Source organism: Nilaparvata lugens, chromosome 2, assembly GCF_014356525.2.
Source record: "Nilaparvata lugens isolate BPH chromosome 2, ASM1435652v1, whole genome shotgun sequence".
Classification (NCBI taxonomy): Eukaryota; Metazoa; Arthropoda; class Insecta; order Hemiptera; family Delphacidae; genus Nilaparvata; species Nilaparvata lugens.
The window spans coordinates 81,619,013-81,639,460 of NC_052505.1; the positions used below are offsets into that span (position 1 = coordinate 81,619,013).

At 33.2% G+C, this 20,448-nt stretch overlaps 1 protein-coding gene across 1 annotated transcript in view; it reads left to right on the top strand.

Moving 5' to 3' along the window:
• LOC111060234 (P-selectin-like) overlaps positions 1-20,448 on the top strand; it is a 69,463-nt gene that overhangs the window by 44,593 nt on the left and 4,422 nt on the right. The window contains exons 2-6 of the mRNA XM_039421894.1: positions 11,858-11,891; positions 13,108-13,294; positions 15,595-15,685; positions 16,519-16,663; positions 19,616-19,761. Of these exons, the coding sequence (XP_039277828.1) occupies positions 11,858-11,891; positions 13,108-13,294; positions 15,595-15,685; positions 16,519-16,663; positions 19,616-19,761 (603 nt within the window). The remainder of the gene's footprint in view (positions 1-11,857; positions 11,892-13,107; positions 13,295-15,594; positions 15,686-16,518; positions 16,664-19,615; positions 19,762-20,448) is intronic.

A 20,448-nucleotide genomic window follows, 5' to 3' on the forward strand; every position in this document is an offset into this window, starting at 1 on the left:
AATTAATTTTTTTGGCAAAATAATAATTATAATCTTCTCTTAACTACTTCCCGCATAAAGGGGTTTCATATCATCCTCCTTCACATGTTCCTAAAGCTGCTACCTTGACTGGATAATTTTAGCTCATGAAATATACCTGAGAAACATTCACTATATTGGGAGAGTGATTGAAAAAGAGGGAGACAGAAAGTCGGAGAGCGAGAGAACTGAGTGAGAGGAGAGAAATTGGTGAGTGAGCGAGAGAGAAACATGAGAGTTGGAAGGAGAGAATGAGTAGCCGACTGACAGTTAGCTCAGCTAGATTAATATTCATATGGATTATATTCGATAACAAATGATAATCCGTACATAATTGAATAACCTGGAGACGTATAAATTAGAGGCTTCAGCTCAACCGCGATACAAGATCTGCCGTTGTCTGTATGGAAGTGTTAATATATTACATTGATAAACATCTTGGCGCCTTCCTCCTACTATAACAATATGAATGCAGTTTTTGCAACGCTTCTTATCTCCGAATCTTATAGCTGGGTGAATAAAATCAAATACCTCTTCCAGCTTATATTAATGCAAACAAAAAAGTGTGGTGCGCGAAGTTACTTTGAAGATTGGAGTGTGCTTAAGAGTGTCTGTTTTTATTTTAATAAGAGAGATTTAAATCCAATAATTCTAATTGGCAACACGTCCGGCGGTGATTTCATGCTTTAAAATTTGATAATGATAACGACCTTACTTCGGAGGTGGTCTTTGGAAGTTGTTGTAGAAAGACCTGGGTACCTTAACAGGTTATCGGATTCAATGATTGTGAAGTTGTTGGTTGTTATCACTTATCACTAGAACAAATAAGGCACGAAAGAGTTCATTTCCAAGTCGTTATAAATCTTTCTGGATGATATTGGTAGATAAGTTTTCAAATTTAAGTAACACTTGATAGAGATCAGTGCGAATGCGTATAAACTCGATAATCCGAGGTAATTGATGATCGTATGGGAACTCAAATTACCAAAAATTCCAATTTCACAAATGAAATCATAGAAATGATTATCAAATTCAATTGTGTATTATTGTATATTACAAAAAAATGAATACTTCCTCGGAATAATTCAATTTTGTACTACTGTAGTCTATGTTACAAAAAGATGAAGTTCATCGGAACTATCTTGATATGCTTTGTCAGTCAACCGAAGACAGACATCTTACAGCTTATACGCTAGTTATGAACAAAATAGAATGAAGTATCGGTAACAATATCAGAAATCATTCAATTTTTGAGAAACATTTCTCACACTATCCTAGATCTCAATTGGATTCAATTAAAACAATTGATTGCATGGTATAATCATAAAATTATGAATTAAGACCTTTTTCCACAAGTCTATAATAATTCTAAATCCTAAAAAAAGATATATAACCTGTATGCTTCAAGCAGGCTCTAATTTCCCAAATTGAAGATAGATTCGCATGAACAAAAGTTTCGCCATAAACTCTCAAGAAGAACGCCAAATCTATTTCTGTCAAGAATTCAGTTTATATTTAGATTTCAAACAAGTAAGTTCAATTCAATTAGAGCGCCCACTCCTGTTGATACTGTACAGATTTAGATCAACACAAACATGATAGTAATATTTCAATGGGAAAGTATCTGCTGTCTGCTGTACCAAAATTATGAACTGCGTTTCGGCTGTAGCCTGTCTCTAAAGTTGTTAGAAAAGCTGAATGGAGAGGATTTTGGAGTGATTCCTAAACAAACACCAGAAGCAGGCATCTCTCTGACAGTGTTGATAAGGACGAGCACAAAAATATTTTGAAGAATCTCGTGTTGATTAGCATCTTCACCAGTTATTCTATTCAACAACCCCATTCTACATGCTACCTATTATTTTAAAATAGTTAAGACTTCCATTAGTGAATAATAAGTAGAGGGTGTTGTCATGAGTGATACAAAAACTAAAATTCATCAGAATTGATTTTTTCTTCAAATTTCACTCATTTTTGAAAAATCATAACTCAGTACTCATTGAAGATAGACAGTTCCGAATGATCTCATTTTATTGAGAATTTTATAATCTAAAGAAAGTCGAGAGAAAATTTTTCTGTTCGATTACTGGAATTGGCAGAAATAGCTGAAAACCGGAAAATGAACCGAAAATACGAGATTTTTGGGCCACTCTGTATCTAGCACAAGGAAATTTTGCATGAAGAAATTGATTCTGGAGTTCTCTCATGTATCTAAATTTAATAATATTTTGAAAAATCAGAACTACAATATAAATTTCAAGCACCAATGTATATAGTGATTGGACTATTGGGGGAATGTTTTGAGGTAATATTAATATCAACTGTTAATGGATTTACAAACCATTGATAACAAATAACTTTTTTGACTGCTGTTAAACTGATGTAGAATGAAGCCCTTCCTATCAGGAATATGGTAGACAAGAATAATAATTGAATTCAAGCTCTGTTCAAGCTCATAGTGCTCAGTCCAAAACGAAACATCAATATGCTAGGAACTTCGCTAGTTAAATTAGACTCCGAAATATGATATACTGTATATGGAAAGCATCTGCCTCTTATCAATACAGATTAACACATCAACAGACTGAAAACTAATTTTCTATTTATGTGTGGCTTCCTTACTATAATACTTACTTAATATACTTGAATTACTTACTATAATACTTCCTTACTATAAGTTGAACGATAAAAGAAGGTAGGGAGACTACTGAACAAGAATAGTGTATAGATCATCTATAAATATACTATACTATATACCATCCTTGACTACTAAGAAGATAATCTTTTAAGAATAATAAATTATCATAGAAGATAATTTATCATAGAAGATAATCTACTAAGAATCTTGATAATCTTTTTTTATCTTCTTATCCAGTCATTATACTGAATGAATTCACACTTCATCAATGGAAACAGCATACTTATTTGAATGTCGAATTTGATTATAAGATAGCCAGAATAAGAATCATTGTTTTATTATTGGATAGAATTGTGATTGAAAATAGAAATTTTTTATCACTCTTTTTTCTATGTATTTAAACACGACATACAGTCAAATATTTAAGTAAATAATTAAAAACGTTTAGGGACTTCACTAGCGATCGCTAGCCGGTCGAAAGTACTTCAGTAAAAGATTTTAATTATTTACTTGAATATTTGACTGCATGTCGTGTTTAAATAGTGTTAATACATCGCAGCTCGGAATGGATCAAGAAGTCATCACCTTTAATTATGTTATGTATTGTGGATGCATTCCACCAAAGTTTCAATGAGAGATCTCATTGTTACTGTGGTCAACTCAATTACAAATAATTGAGACATTATAATGTGTATAAGCAGCTTCTAGTAGCTTGTCTGTTCCTAATAAATTCTGAATAAATGGGGGAGATAATTCAAAGAAGGCCATAGAGTTTAAAACTCTGTAAGATCGAAAACTGGAATCATTGACGGAAATATCCCATATGGAACATCATGCTAATTACAGCTAAATACTTTACTGTACTTTCCAAGGATGACAAACGAGCCTTTTATCCTATGTAATCTCCTTCTTTTTCTAAGGGCCGTTTGCACAGTGACAGTTTAAACTAAATTTCATTTTAAACTGGAATAAATCCGTATCAAGTCTAAGTTTGTTATAATGTGTTTCATTTTGGGTTTAAGCCACTGGCTGATTGAATTGAGTTTGAGCTCTGATTGTGCAAACGGCCCTAAGATGAATATACAAAACAAGTTCCTAGAGCAAACAAATTATTTAAATACACATTAGTCTTTGTTCCATTTTCCATAACTCAAGAACAAAAAGAATATTTCTCCAGGTGTAGCTGAAATTTAAAAACAAACATTGTACTCTACTGAACAATAGGTTAATAGATGGGTTCTTGGAGATAGTTCAAGCGCATTCTTGAACACCTTCTGTCAGAGTATTCTGATTAGCACCATTTCCTAAATAATTTCTAAAACCAAAGTGAACTCTCCTTCTTTTGAGTTCAAACTGTAGATGAGTTCTTTGATATGGTTGAGAGTTCTAAAGTGAATAACACGTTATAGAGTGGGTAGGTGCAAATTGAGTAGATTAATATTACAAGCTCACTCAAACTTGAGTAGTGGAGAGCTAAGCATTTGACCATTAGCGAATAGCTAACCGCATAGTTCTCACAATACAAATTTATCACAAAGAATGCTTTTCAAAAGTTAGAACATCCGCTCAAGTTAGCGGTTAATTTTCTGCATTTAAACAGTAATCTACTACGGTACTTTAAAATGAAAAACAATAGATTGTTGTAGCTTTTCTAAGCCACCCACATCCAATTAGCTATAGCAAAATGCTTTCTCAAACAAGAATTTGACGATGACTCACTCGCTTTTCAAAAGGATGCTTTTAGAACTGTTCAAGTACTACTCAATTTTTCATTAGATGTCCAACGCGTGATAGCCCAAGTACTGTAGGCTAACCTAGCACTCATGAATAATAAATAATACCGAGTTTTGAGGAGGGGTTTCTTTCCGTGTAAAATAAATAAAAGATGGAATCCTGAAATTTTTATTTTTTCAAAAATCCCTTCCAAACCCTGTTTTTCTAATAAAATTCCACTTGGAGATGAGTGCAATGAATTAATATGTTAATAATTAAGAATAAAATTTATTGAATTATTACGAATGCATATTGCTGTGTGATCAACTTTTATTATTATCAATTTCAGAAAAATTCAATATTTTCAAAACAGCACCTGATATACTTTCTACATTATTGGCCAAATAAACAGTACCGTATTAAATTCATTATATAGGCCTACTGTAGTGTTTTTAACTTTCAATTTAAAACAGATGCTGGCTTTATGATTCAGAGGCCCGGGTTCAAATCCCGGCCCGGGCCAAGATATTTATCTCGGGCCACTCCCGTGTTTCGGATGGACACGTTAAGCCGTCGGTTCCGGCTGCCTAAAAAGCAGTCGTTAGGTCATGTCAGAGGCCCTGAAATTGATCAGTTGCGACCTGAAAACTCTGACACCAGACCTGAGCCAGCCAGGTCACTCGATATTATTAATATTATTATTATTAATTTAAAACAATAATTACTCTCAGAATAGTCCAAGAAAAATATATTCATCAGGAGATGTTTTCAGTTCATCAAATTTATGATATAGGCCTACTGTAGTCTTTTTAACTTTCAATTTAAAACAATATTTACTCTCAGAATAGCCAACGAAAAATATATCCATTAGGAGATGTTTTTAGTTCATGAACATTATACATTTTATTTTTGAAGATGAAATGTTTGTGAGAGGTGTTATTCTATGTGAAAAAATTCAATAGATTGCTTGTTTTCCACTATGATAGGTGAGAGTCGAGTATCCTATGATCATCAGTATTCTATCACGATTATTACAACAATTTGACCAGTCATCCTTCAAAGTTATGGGCTTGCGTAGGGGTTTAATAGATTCTACGAAAAAATAAGGAGTGATTACACAGCCTACGAGTAATGCAATCGATTTCTAGTACAATCTACATAATCTCATCGATCCTGCGCTCGATTTTGGATGAGTAGATACGATAACAATTGATTGTCTGATGTGTGGAACTCGGACTTGTTTGCTACAATGCTTATCTTTTGATCATCAGTTTTTTTAGTTTGAAATACCAACAAGATTATCTCCAGTAGTATTTTTTGCACGAAAATACAATGGGGTAAGATGGAACATTTGTACACAATTATTGTGAACTTACGGCAAAATAGTATAAGAATACGTTATTCACTACCGTATTATAATCTGCTTTGTATCTGCTTTGAGGGCGTACACGATTCAGTAAAAGGAACTATTCTTTCAAAGTTTTCTTTCTCTGTGTGACGTACTTCTATACACATAGCTGAAGCTTTCAGATTTGGAATGTTTCAATTCCTTCTTACCAGCGAAACCCTACTGATAGATTAGATCTACTCAACTTATAAAGTTGTTCAAATATAAATATTACTGGGAATAATATGATGAGATTGGGGCGAGACTGATAAAATACAATATTATTATGAAATTTATCTTCTTTTTGCTGAGGGTGAAGCCCACATGAGCTTTAGGCTTGTGAGTGGGTAATGAGAAGGATGATAATGAGAGATAAGTGGACCTACAGTTTTAGGTGGGTTCCGAACCACCGGGAAGCGATTTTACAACTCGTCATATGGATCATATTCAGAGAAATTGGCTCAAGTGGTCACCCTTCCAATCGCACCTTCCAAAAATGTAATCATACAAATTCAATTTTTATTTGAAGGTATTCAAGATAAACTATAATATAGAATTCTTCCTCTGAGAGTTTTGTGCGCATATATAAAGGTGCGTACAGATATACGCGCCTCCAACACGCTCCGCACTTGCTCCGCAATCGCTCCACGCACGCTCCGAACTCGCTCCCCAATCGTTCCGATCATGAACGTTACGGGAGATGTTAGCTCTTCTCGCGTTCCACTCTTGCTCCCCGGTCGATCTTCAATCGATCTGCTCGAGTGACGTTCGATTGCAGAGCAGAGCGAAAGTCTGTCCGCACCTTAATACGTTCCAGGCTCAGTGTGGGTATTGGCGGTGGTGAGAGATGAGAAGATCTAACTCACACTGTAAAATGGGGGAGCCCACACCGGGGATTGTTTCAAAGCTCTAAAGTTCAGCTAACAGAGTCTGTGTCACTGACTTGAATTTTCCGCCCACCAAACGAGACTAGCAGGCTCACGTTCATTTTATAATCTGGGCGATCAGATATCAGCGCAACCATAGATCCAAAACCCAATCGTTTCTAGAAGAACTCACTTCTATCAATTTACAGTAGACGTATGAACAGTGAGTTTATCAGAGATTGACAATGGTGTAATAACCGAAACTGGTCTTTCTAAGTTTGCAAACAGTCCCAGTATCAATTAAATTTGAATAAAACTATTAATTAAATATCTCAACTCCACAAAAATGAGTTTTCAAAAAAAAGAACGTTCTAGGGAAATTACCTCTCCAGGAATCGATCAACAAACTTCTTATTCACCTTTCATCTTAAACAAACTCATAACTCATCTTCGATTAAACAAAAAAAAGTGAGACTCACCATGACATTTACAACAAAATTGGAGTGGAAATATAACACTCCTCTTAAAGAATTGATACCGTACTCAAGAGTTTGGCATGACAGTGTGTACCTACCTACTTATACGGCGGTATCAGATTTCCCTTAAAGCTCGTATCAGGTTATCAACAAGAGTTTGAAAGTTCATTACAATAAATACAGTACTATCAAGTAGGCATAAACATATTACATTACACTCTGTTTTACTTATACGTGAGTATATAGGAGTATCAATTGGAAATGGAAATGCTATTCACCACATCACCGCAAAGGTCGGCTAAAGATCACTTCCATAAATGAAGTTCATTATTATTGAATCAAATTAGTCAATGATAGCCCGATTACACTTAGAAAAGTAAATGAATATAAAAAATACATTCTCATTCTATAGAATCCAACAATTTTATAATGAATTTTATCATAAATTAATGTAACCTGTGTGAATCCAAGATAAGAACTTGCGCTACGCGCTCGGCAAGGGGCTTCGCGCCCCCTGCACCCCCGATAGCGTGTATTAGCAGCCTCCGTACTTCACGCTCCCCCCCTCTCATCATATATTTCGATACGGTAGATAGGCCTACTTGAATAGATTCATTGTTTTGAGTCAACAATAATCTATAATCGAGAAGATCGAAATTCCAATTTTCTAAGACCAAGTACCGTACCGTACCGTAATGGAGAGTTTACTTCTAGAGTTCTAGTGAGGAATCATCAACAGAGCTTTTAACAGTACGGTAGCTTGATACATAAATTTAAAACGAACAGAAATCTTCATTATTATGAACTCCATAATTTATCAACTATTTGGTATGTACAGTATTTGTGAATTGCATGTACTGTATCTCTTATTTTTATTTCTTTTAGTAACTTACTTTATTCGATTGTAAATGGTAGTGAAGACTGTTTTGGGCTTAATGCCTGTAGTCTGTAATAGTTGTTCTGTAATAAATAATATATAGCGTTAAATCATTCTATTGGACCTTTTGCGTGAAAACGATCAGTATGAATAAATGAATACCAGAGGAGCTAATACCTACTATATAGAATTACGATGCAAGATTTGGTATCAGGTGCATGATATTGTTTCAATAATCAGTTAGTTACCTGCCTACAAGATGCAACACTCATGAAACCGGTGTCCTGGAGGTTGATATGTTAGGGCACGATAATTGGTTGTTTCTCTACTGCGTGCGTTGGCATATCTGCATAAATATGTTCAACAAGTAAAATTAACCGTGGGTAGATTTCATGTAGACTATTCTCATAATGCAATGTTGCTCAAGTTTCGATATAAAGGGTAGTTTAATTGATGAATAATAAATTTTGTAACTTTCTTGAAACTCTCATCACGATAAATTGATACGATATCAACTACCTATGATATTGTCAATAATTGGATGTAAATAGGATAAGTTCGGCCATTCTCTTGGAACTTTTATGACTATTTATATATTATGAATCTTTCAAGGATCTGAACTATCGGGTGATGAATTTGACATAGAAGTAGAGAATCAATTAAAATCTATATATATAAAAGCGAAATGGCACTCACTCACTGACTGACTCACTCACTCACTCACTCACTCACTCACTCACTCACTCGATCGCATAACTAAAAATCTACCGGACCAAAAACGTTCAAATTTGGTAGGTATGTTCAGTTGACCCTTTAGAGGCGCACTAAGAAATCTTTTGGCGATATTTTAACCCTAAGGGTTTTTAAGGGTTTAAAGTTTGTCTTTTAGCATGTATATTCTTCTTCTCCCAATCTCTTAATTATAATTGAAATTTCCATATCATATGTTACTATAGAACTATAATCTAGATAGAGTACCTCTTCGAAACAGTTGTTAACTGGCAACTAAATTAATAATATTTTGTCAGGTTGGCATTAAGTTGAGTTGACTTTGTTAGGTTGGCACCAAGTTGAAGATTTAAAAGCATTTATCGCGGAAAAATTGATTGGGCACTGCTACTTCAATCCTGGGAATATTATATTACTAGCCGTCAGGCTCGCTTCGCTCGCCATATCCGTTTAGCCAGACGTTTAGTCTGGACCCCCGACTGGATTGTCCTAACATGATAAAAATGCAGGCGAGCGAAGCGAGCCTGCTAATCTCATTCTTGGACGATCCAGTCGGGGGTCCAGGGGGCGGAGCCCCCTGGCTAGACGGATATGGCGAGCGAAGCGAGCCTGACGGCTAGTAATCAATATAATAAAATTTTTAACCAACCAAACTAGCAAAATCAGTATGAAAAATAAACCTAAATAATGATCGATGCTGCAGAAAAAGCTTGAATGATAATTAATGCATGAATGCTGCTTTTTCTGGTGTTGATAGAGAGGCCTATATTGAGGTTCACGTTATAATGGCAGTGGAGAAAGATGGGAGAAAAACGTTGCCGATCCTCGTCAATGTCAATGCCTTCTATAGACGATAGCTGATACAGGTTTATTGTTGTAATATTAACTGTTCATTCTCATTTAAAATAATCAATTATATTTTTCAATAATTTCATAATGAATTTTCATAATTAAGATGAAATATATTGTTAATTTATTATTAATTCTACATTGTTGAAAGACGATCTGGCAACAGAGCAAAGCGAGAAAGAGATAGTGCTATCCGCTTTGTTGAATAATAGACAAGGATAGCAATACCATTGCCATACAAAACTGCCATTATAACGTGGAACTCACTATAGATATGAGAAGTCTATCTCAACTAGAAGGCGAGATTGATTTCCAATGTCAATAAATAGGCACTTGAATCATTAACTTATACAGCATTAGTAACTTGATAAACCTGGTGTTGATCATAAAATTTATAATAATCTTAACACATAAAATCTGTGATATCCATGGAGGAAAGCCATCTACTAAGAAAAACTATAAATAATTCCATTATCTCATTTTTCTAAAAAGCTTGAATATATTGAGAGTCGATCATAAATATACAAAATGTCTATCAGAAGAGAACTAGTGTTCAATCTAGTGTTTGATACAAATGGATATTATATAGGCTATTATCACATCATCACTAAAATGGAATCTCAAGTAGATATTATAGTGTAAATCAGTATTGATATTCAACCACAGAGAGTGAAATATGAAGTGGAGAATTACCCATTTTTGCATAACACATTAGCTTAGCGAAAAATATTCATGAATGGAATTTGTTTCGCATCACAGTAAAACCAGCCGCCAAACCACGACCTCTAGTTAGTTACCTGTCAAATAACTTAATAGTTTCTCATAAATCATTCCTATATTTGAAAAATAATGTCTTCTCAGAAACCAATACATTCGTTCAAGATGAGACCTTATGTACTATGAGGACTTTTTGGAATCTAAAAATAGACTGTTCACAGATCGTTAATCTTGCTATATAGTACCGGTACAGAAGTACCTAGCAACACGTGTTATATTATTGCCTATTAGGTTGTAGTAGTGTAGAAGAGATTAGGCCCAGTGTGGTGTAGTGTATCACACATGAATTCATTCGGATTACGGTGTAGTTAGTAATAGGTGTCTATATTATAATAGGCAATGATAGATTTCTACCTATCCTTTGATCATTAATCATTATTCAAGTAGACTTCTAAGAATGCAAGTTGATTTTTATCATGATTGATCAATTATAATGGAGATAGATAGTGATCAAATAGTAGTTAATTTGGTTACTAATATGGTTACTATAATGAATTAGATTTTTCATCAAACATTCTCTAGCCAAATATTATCATAGTAGGCTTCAATAATTATTTATTTATTTATTCATTTTCATAACATACAAAGGCTCACAGAGATCCATAAAGAGCCTTATTTACACAATTAAATGAAACAACAATTTAACTTATATACATTTTGAAATATAGTAAATAAAGAAAAGAAAGCAAAAAGCATTTACACAGTTGAAATAATCAAATTAATTACATTCATATAAAGAAAAATGTGAAAAGAAAGCAAAAAGCATTTACTCAGAATAATCAAATTAATTTCATTATTATAAAGAAAAATGTGAAAAGAAAGAAGGTAAAACAATCCTTTCCAAAGATTCTAGAGGAAAATACAATTAAAAAAAACGATTTAAAGATTACAGGAAAGAAAATAATAGCTAAAAGTCTTAAACTAGGAGAGTTCCAGCCAGAGTTTACAAAACAATTCATCTTAAAAACGAGAGTCTTATGACAGATTCAGTTCACAATGTTTCTTATATTCATTGAATGAATTCGAAAAAGGATCAATGTGTTCATTCAAGCTATTAAACAGTCGTAAGGTTTTATGAAGAAATGAGTTGTAATGATGGTTTGTTCTAGCAAAGGGAATCTCGAACAATATATTCCTTCTAGGAAAATTATGAGCATATCAAATCTGAATCATCTATTTATAATATATTATTAGGCCTACCTATTTGAAAAACCAAAGCAGAAATGACATTTTCAAATCTAACGAGATCTTAAGATAATATAATAAAGATATTTTTCAAATTCAAGAATAATAGAGTTGTAAGAAAAATCTAATACCATATGAATATCCTATATGCTGCAAGCGTTTGACAATTTCATTCAATCATTATAGCTGGATTGAAAATAAAATTGTTTCAATATTTTGTTTTTGACTGAAACAATATCAATTTGAGAGAATATTAATAAATCAATGTGTTGAAAATTTATAATAATATGAAGGATAGATGATCTTGATAATAAGGTATAATATTTTCCATTTTGGTTTCAGGTGCTGCGCAAAATCACTGGAATAATGGAATAAGGTAACTGGCTTCACAAACTTGCTAAGTTGACTGACTTGCTCAGTTATACATGACTCAAGTCAAATACCATTAGATAATGACTATAGTATATACCAATAAATTTCACAAAATCAATATAACTAGCTTCATGAGTACCGTAGCATGTAAGGTATTACATTTTTCCATCTAAAGTATCAAACTTATGTTCAACCAATGACGAGTTTTCAATTAAATAGGAAAAAGTTTATTGATTGAATTGGTAATTCATGCTAATAATATTCAGTTGGGTAATGCGTCACATTTATATTGTACCAGTACCAAAATGAATGGTCATATAATAAATGCATTCAAAACAACCACATGCTGAGAGCAGAATTGCAGAATGATTCAACATTATCAATCTTCTATTAAAAGACTATATTTAAACTATGAATATCACATTACGATAATCAAACATACTTGTGTTTTGCCAGTCATATGTCATTTCAATATCCACCAATTTGAATTATGATACTGTACAATCTTGAGTAAGGGAATAAGTGAAGTGAGATAAAATAATATTATTTGACTTACTACTGTAGATACAGAGCTAATGAATTTAAGATTCAACTACTACTGTAGATACAGAGCTAATGAATTTAAGATTCAACTCAGCATTGAGTTTTAATTATATATCAGTTATAATTAATATATTATAATTAACATACCAGTTATAATTATCTATCCTATATGAAAGTTTCAAATCTCATATTATGAAGCCATGCAATATATTTATTTATTAATTTGTAGATGTATGGCATAATTATGTGTATGCTTAATATACGTGTGGTGAATAACAGGTATGTAAAACCCTGATAATATATGGCATCTTTCAACGCTATTTACATTATACGTTCGTGAATAAAAAGTATAAATGTAAATAGAACGTATGTAAAATATTGCTAATATTACAAAAGTTTTGAAAAAAAACATTATACACCATACGTTCATAAAAACACTTCATTCACATGGGCTACTTTTTAAATTAATAAAACAATAAAAATATTTTTTTTATAACCTGACGATGGTGTGATCACCGAAACTAGTTGTTGAAATATTTCAAAGTTTTTTTCAAAAATAAAGGGTGCTTTAAGATTTTTATATTGTTTTATTACCATACGTTCACCTTGAAAGAAAAATGCAACCGGTAGTAGGGCTATATGGTAGACCAGTGATAATTATTATTGTTAATTTGCAGACACAATCATGCCAAGTATGGATATCAGGCGCAGGATTACTGGAGCACTAAACCTGACCGGATATATGGGACTGTTCCCAGTGTGCCCACAACAGGAGTCAGGCAGGTCTACCACACTCATCAGAGGGGATCTGTTCGTATCCCTTACGGCGGATCAGCTAGAGTTCACAATAGGGGTCGCAAAAAGGTAGATTTACTAGATAAGGGTGAAAGAATCCACTTTGGGGAAATAAATATCAGACATTTTCAATACAATACACATAGGCTACTCAATTTCATCAGTGTATCATTATCTCTAAATCGAATGCATTTTCTTACTCTAAGCTGGAATTCTGAACTGATAGCTTCATTATTATTATCATCATTGTAATCACTACCGTTGGTATTTGTTTCTGCTGAGGGTGATGCCTACATGAGCTCTAGGCTTGTGCGTGAGTAATGAGAAGAATGATGAGGGATGGGTGGGCCTACAGCTTTAGGTAGACTCCGAACCATCAAGATGCGATTTTTCAACTCAATGATAATTAACGGCGACGTCTCTTCAAGTGGTCACCCGTTCAAATAAGGGAAAGTAGCTAGCGCATGAATCTTCACTTATGTGAGCGATAGTTTATTATCGCGACCACGGCAACCAAAGAGCTTATATACCGCCAACCGCTTCCCAAAGAACCGATAATAATTAAGTGCAACAGCATCCATCTACTGAACGAACATTTCACTAATTGCCACAAAATAATTACTGATAAAATACTATTATTCTATGAAGATTACTCTTGAAATTCCTGCACTTTTCGTTACCTTTTTTCTTCACCTTATCAATAACAATAACTTGTGGAATGAAAAAAATATAGCCGATTTTTAGTAGCAGATTAATTTTCTTTTTAATTGTTCACACAATTTCTCTTGTGTATACCGTACTTATAATAATCGTGGGTCAAGTGGGAGAGGGGGCTCTTATTGCCTCAATTTCACCCACATCACTTTTAAAATTTTAAAGTGTATAAATAAAAGGCATTTATATATCTATCTATATACTTATTGAATTAAGAAGAACTCCTTAACGTTCTATCTTCTTATTATCATTTCTTGTACACAAAGATTCGTACGCGACATCGCGTAATTTCCACGTAAACCATACCATCATATCCTCGGGAGAGCCTATCTCATGGTTTCAAAAGATTCATTCTTCTAAATTATTTTGTAATATTGAACCTATGATATATTGTAAAAGAGGAAAATTGTTATGTATTCATACCGTAATTCATATGTGATCTTTGGTAATTCAATACTAGAAAAAACAACTCATCCCTACCAATTATCGATAAATTCAGTGAGGATCGGAAGAGAAGGTAAATGTAACCACTATTATTCTGAAGCATTCTAACAATTTTTAAAGCTATGAGAGGTAGCTTCCAACAAATTCTAAAGCTCTATTATGCTATGAAGTTTCTATTCCGATCCTCTTTGCTAAAATTAAGAAGCCCGCTAAAATATGGCTCTCATTTTTTCATTTGAATTTAACCGTATCCAAATCAATTTTATTTGTTAACAGTGAGAGGAAAGTAACAAATGATAGCATATCCAAGCACCAAAAGTTGATCATGCAGCTACTTTTACATTCCTTTCAACTTTCAGTAGTCTAATAGCTCTATTTTCTTCTGGAGGACAACTTCATAACTATTATTGAGTTATTTGTATTAACTAGCCAACTTCATGCAGATCACTTCTATTGTCTCTATATTTGCCTATTGTACAACTGACTACTGTGGAAAATTCAAATGAGATATGGTGCCAAACAGCCAATTTGGTTCAATGTGGAGAATGTAGACCACAGATCTCTATTATTCACAGAGATAAGACAGTCGTCGGCACTTCGCAAAGTTGAGCCATTTGGTTCATCAATATTCATGAGTTTTTAAGCTGCTAAAAATATGAGACAGTTTGACAACTTCCTTAATGGGGTATTACCTGGCTGGAATTATGAAGATAGCAATCAACTATTATACTAAGAGGTTATTCTTAGAGGAGTCTCTTCTATTTTCCTCGACAAATATTCCGCAATGTATATCGGGATATTTGTCAAGGGAAATAGAAGAGTCTCCTCTAAGAAGATATTATCTTTCCTCTAATGTGAGTACCGTATCTTCATAATAAAAAATAAATATTGTCATTCAATCCACACTGTTATCAAAGCGAATTTTATACAATTGACGGTAGAGAATGCAAAAATAGTTGCGTCTATTATGTTGTCTATACAACTTATCCATTACTATTTTAATGCAAAAGTAGTAGGTTGTAAAAATGTTATCTATCCATCATATTTAGGGCTCTAATCCCTATATGGATTCTATTTTTCCCAATTTCAAGTTGAAGAACAATAATTTTACTTTATTTATTTTTCAATTGGATAGGCTTTATTAATATTCGAAAATAATAATTCAGAATAGAACATGCCAACTTATCAATTTCTGTTGATCTATTTTTCAGATGTACAGAGGATCTGTAACGACAACGATCCTTGATGGACAAAGGCATTTACAAAACTACCATCCTCATTCGCACAAGTACAAATACAGAGGTAAGCTATATTATAATTTCAAAACCCAGGAAAAAGTTATTCATTTGATGTTTGGAATATTCTAAACCAGTTTTATGATAGATTTCATTCTAAAAATTGAAGGCTTTGTAAAATTTTTGAGATGTTAAAGTGCTGGATATTAGGTACAGAATATAGAGAGAATATTAGGTACCTACATGGATAAAGATGATGGATAAAGATTTAGGAGTTTTTTAATACTTTAAATTATCGATAATACTCTAAAATAAATTAACTAGGTAGGCTACCGGTACATGACATTTTCTTGAAAAATATAGTCTACTGACTACCAAACTTATAGACAGTATTATACACTATTGATTGAATTTTAAGGTGAATCCAAGAACCAGATAATAGGAAAATGAATGAAAAAAGACATTTTCTTGAAAATTGTACTGACTACCAAACTCAGACAGTATTATATTGTATTAGTTAGGCTATTGATTGCATTTAAGCGGGAATCCAAGAACCAGAAATAATAGGAATGAATGGGAATGAGTGAATCACTCACTTTAAAATGGCATTATAAGACGTTGAAACATGTTGTGAATAAAGGGTACTCACATTTTTATTTCCTGATAAATAAAAGTAGCCCTCACCAAAAAGTTGGTAGGGAAAATGTCTATATTAGTTTTAAGAATTAATTGCCTACTGCTCTACAGTTACACATGCTGCTACACATGTCTGCACATGCTGCAGTTACTGCTGTTACACATGTTAAGTGAAAAAATACAAGGCTTATGTGAAATGAAATTGATATTCTCGGGTGTTATATCTGAAATTTCATATATTCTGTTATACTTTTTCTTTCTTAGATCAAGATTGGGAACTGAGTAGAGACGAACCAGTGAGGTCGAATGATGCCTGCGCCAAGTGTCCCCCCGACAGAGCAGTCATTGCTAAGCGAGGCTCCACCACTACTCTCATGGAAAAGCTTCCCATCATACCCTGCTTCCCCTGGTAACAATGTAAATCCGACACAAGCAATGTAATCTACACTGCAAATAAAGCATTTCAATTGAACAAGAAAACTAATTCAACATCTATCAAATATTATATTATCTATTTCTTTATTATACATTCCACAATCACAATATTAAATTAATGATTGGGAGAGAATCATCAAATTAATATTCATTCATTAACAGAGCCACAAACCATAAATAAATATCATAGTTGATTCATTCTATTCGCTACCGTATCTCTTTTATTTCGAGCTATTTTCATCATTACCATTTGAGTAATCTAAATTGAATTTATTATAGCCTAGAATACATTACAGAGTAAAAATGTGGGATGCAGATATTAAACTGGTGGAGAACACTATATAGTGAGTCCGTGGAACCCCACCCCCCGCTGTTCGAATCCTTCCACCCCGAAAAAAGTTTATTTTTTGGAAAGTTTCTTATTGGAAACAATTTGAGAGCTATTTTTTAATATTAATTAGATCTTTAGATTGACAATAAGATTAGACAATTAGATCTATAATGACAATAATAAATTGTTTATTTTTGTACTCACCGACACTGTTAATAATGAATTGCATACGCGCACACGGTTTTATCAGCCGACTGCACTGGTTATTCGGAAAATGTAGATTTTACAGCATAACATACGGCAACACACGACACACGGCAACATGACACGAGACACGACGACCCCCGGCACGAGTTACAAGATACAGCCAGACGGCAACTTGACACGACAACACGGCAGCAATCCACTATTCAATATATTTCCAGTAATGAATGTTAGGCAGATTTTCATAAAAACTTTAGTAATTTACATTTTCAATAATAAGGACACTTTTTCGGAGAAATTCAACACAGTCATCTAACCAGAAACCAAACAATGTCACGTTTATTTAATCCTACTATTAGTATCAGTTTGCAAAAGCACAATTCATTTTACATTTCCCAATGACTGTATAGAAACCTTCCTCCAGAAATAGTTGAGGCTGGGGCGGGACGAGTCACTTGTGTTAAAGCGCAGAATGGTTAATGCATGTTGGATGGCAGGATGCAGAGAATTTAATCAAATCACCTTTGTTTGAAATTTAAATTTAAATTTGTTTTTCTTGCCAAATACATGTTGCAAAAAGCGATTCCGGCTGCTCTGGTGTGATGAGAATAATAATTATTAATAAATTATAAAAGTCGGTATTATTACTAGCCGATTACCAAATTTTTTCCAATGGATCTATCTTTTCTTCCTCCTTAAATTTGAATTGATTTTTTATAAAATTAATACTAAAAATATATTATATATAATCTATTTTTAATTCATTTACCGTATGTATCTTATACTTTTATTGCCCAATATTTTCGATTGTAACACAGCTAATCCTAAGACTGCTCCCACACACGGACGTAATAGTCTATGTGAGTTCTAATATTCATTTTATAATTGTAATTGTGTTGTTAAAATTGTATGATACGTGAATAAATAAATTGAAATTGGAACTTCCGGGCCCCCTTGCTCTGGCAGCAGCACTAACCCATTGTAGAACAATTATTAATCTTTGATAAAAATAGCACATCACTCACATTGAGTGGAAAAATTATTATGTGTAATAAATGAACATTAAACAGTTTTCAATGAAGAAAGAATTACAGTATACATTTGAATAAAATCCCATTATCTTATTGATACCTATACTACATATTGATTGATACATAAGTCTGTGCACATTCATTTAGAATTAAATGACAAAACACTTGAGTTACAATGCCAGAATTAGGAATGACTTGAAGTATTAGTATTATAGGGAACCAAATAATATGATTGAATATGAGTCTCCAACAGAGACAAGAATTTATTTGATTTATATATATATAGCATATGACAATAGAAATATGCATTTCTAAAACAATCGAGTGTGTGATAGTTTTTACATAACTTTTTTATTCATGTCTTTGAATATAACAATTAGATGAGTATTCTCAACTATTTCCACATTGAGTAAAACAATTATTATGTTTAATAATTGAACATTGAAAAGGATTCAATGAAGAGAGAATTAGTATACATTTGAATAAGAAATATAATACTACCTATCTACATTACCACATAATTGAAACATTCTTTCAGAATTAATTGACAAAACACTTGAGTTACAATGCCAGAAATACAAATCAATTGAGATATTAGTATTGAGTTATAGGGAACCAAATAATATAAGTGAATAAGAGTCTCCACTAGAGACAAGAGTTCATTTGATGTATGTACTTCATACATAACCAGCGCTTCCACTTGAATTCAGATCTTAAATTTGATTAAACATTAATTTTTATTAAAATTGTTGAAACTCAGATACTCATTAAAACCCTGTACATCTGAGTAACAGAGAAGAAAAAGTCTCCTATTTTGAGGAATGGATTTTACAGAATTTCAATATTCTAATGCTTCAGGGATTGAATGCTAATCATGGCAATTAATATAGGATCCTCAAGTTGATGAAACAGAAGAACCGGGTTTTTGCGTGTGCTGCGGGGATTTGAAGGACTGGTTGAAGGATTTGAAGGATTGGTTGAAGGACGGTATTAGTTTTGTCTGTTGAGGATGAAAGAAAGAACAATGAGCTTTATCCACTAGAATAAGTTCCACCTCGCCCTAATGGGAACCGGACACTATAAGGTTATAGTGAGCACAATACTTTAAATTTACACTTTCCACTTTGAAATGAAGTTTTTTTATGTTAAAAAGTCCAAAACCGGAATAAAACACAAAACCACTAGGCCAAATTTAGAAAACATTAAACTCAGAGCCGAAAATTTGATGCCTTTGATAAAATTATTCAATAGATGTAGGCTTAGTGATGTTTAGAATGATTTAGCCTTCAGTATTAATAAATTTATTCGGTGTTATTTGATTTGAAAAACATATATAAGATGCGTTTTATTGATTTTACAGGTCAAATATTGCCGATGTGAGGCATGAGATAGTGATGGGACCACAACCAGGTCAACCTATTGGTGAGGGAAGTCATGCTCTAGTTACACGCCTTTATAATTTCGAGAGGCCTGTAGCAACCTGTCATGCCAGATACAACGTGATAGGTATAGAATGATTTATTCAATGTATAGAATAGTAAGTAGGTGAATCATCCAGGTAGACCCACTCCCATGAATATCCCAAATTTAGTACCAGCACCCAAACAAAAAAGGTGACCTATCAGTAAAACTATTCATCCAATATGGAATATAAATATTTATTTAATATGAAGATACATGAGTATAATTTTGTGGATTTGAGTGAATTATTAATATTTTTTGTGATTGTGAAGGAAGATTTTTGTTTTGAATTAAGTTATCATTTACATAACCTTTAGACTGTGTATTCCAAATTAAGGTTTAGAACAGTTTTGGGCGAATGCCTGTTGTTTTTACCTTAATCGTATTTGTTTATGAATAAAATAAATAAATAAATACAGAGTCTGTATAATAAGTAACCGGACTGACCTCAGGAAATTTTTTATGGGCAAAATATGTACAATTTTTCATCAGATATCTTCAAAGTAGTCCCTATTGGAGTCGATAACACGCTGATACCGGATTTTCAAATCCCTGAACGCTCCCTGGAAGTCGGCAACCTCTATGCTGTCTAGAGCCCTCGTCGTAGCACGTTGAACGTTTTCCAGAGTCCCGAACCGCGTCCCGATAAGTTGTCTCTTGATCTTGGGGAACAAAAAGAAGTACGGTGGTCCCATATCCGGGCTGTAAGGAGGATGTGGCAACATTACCCTC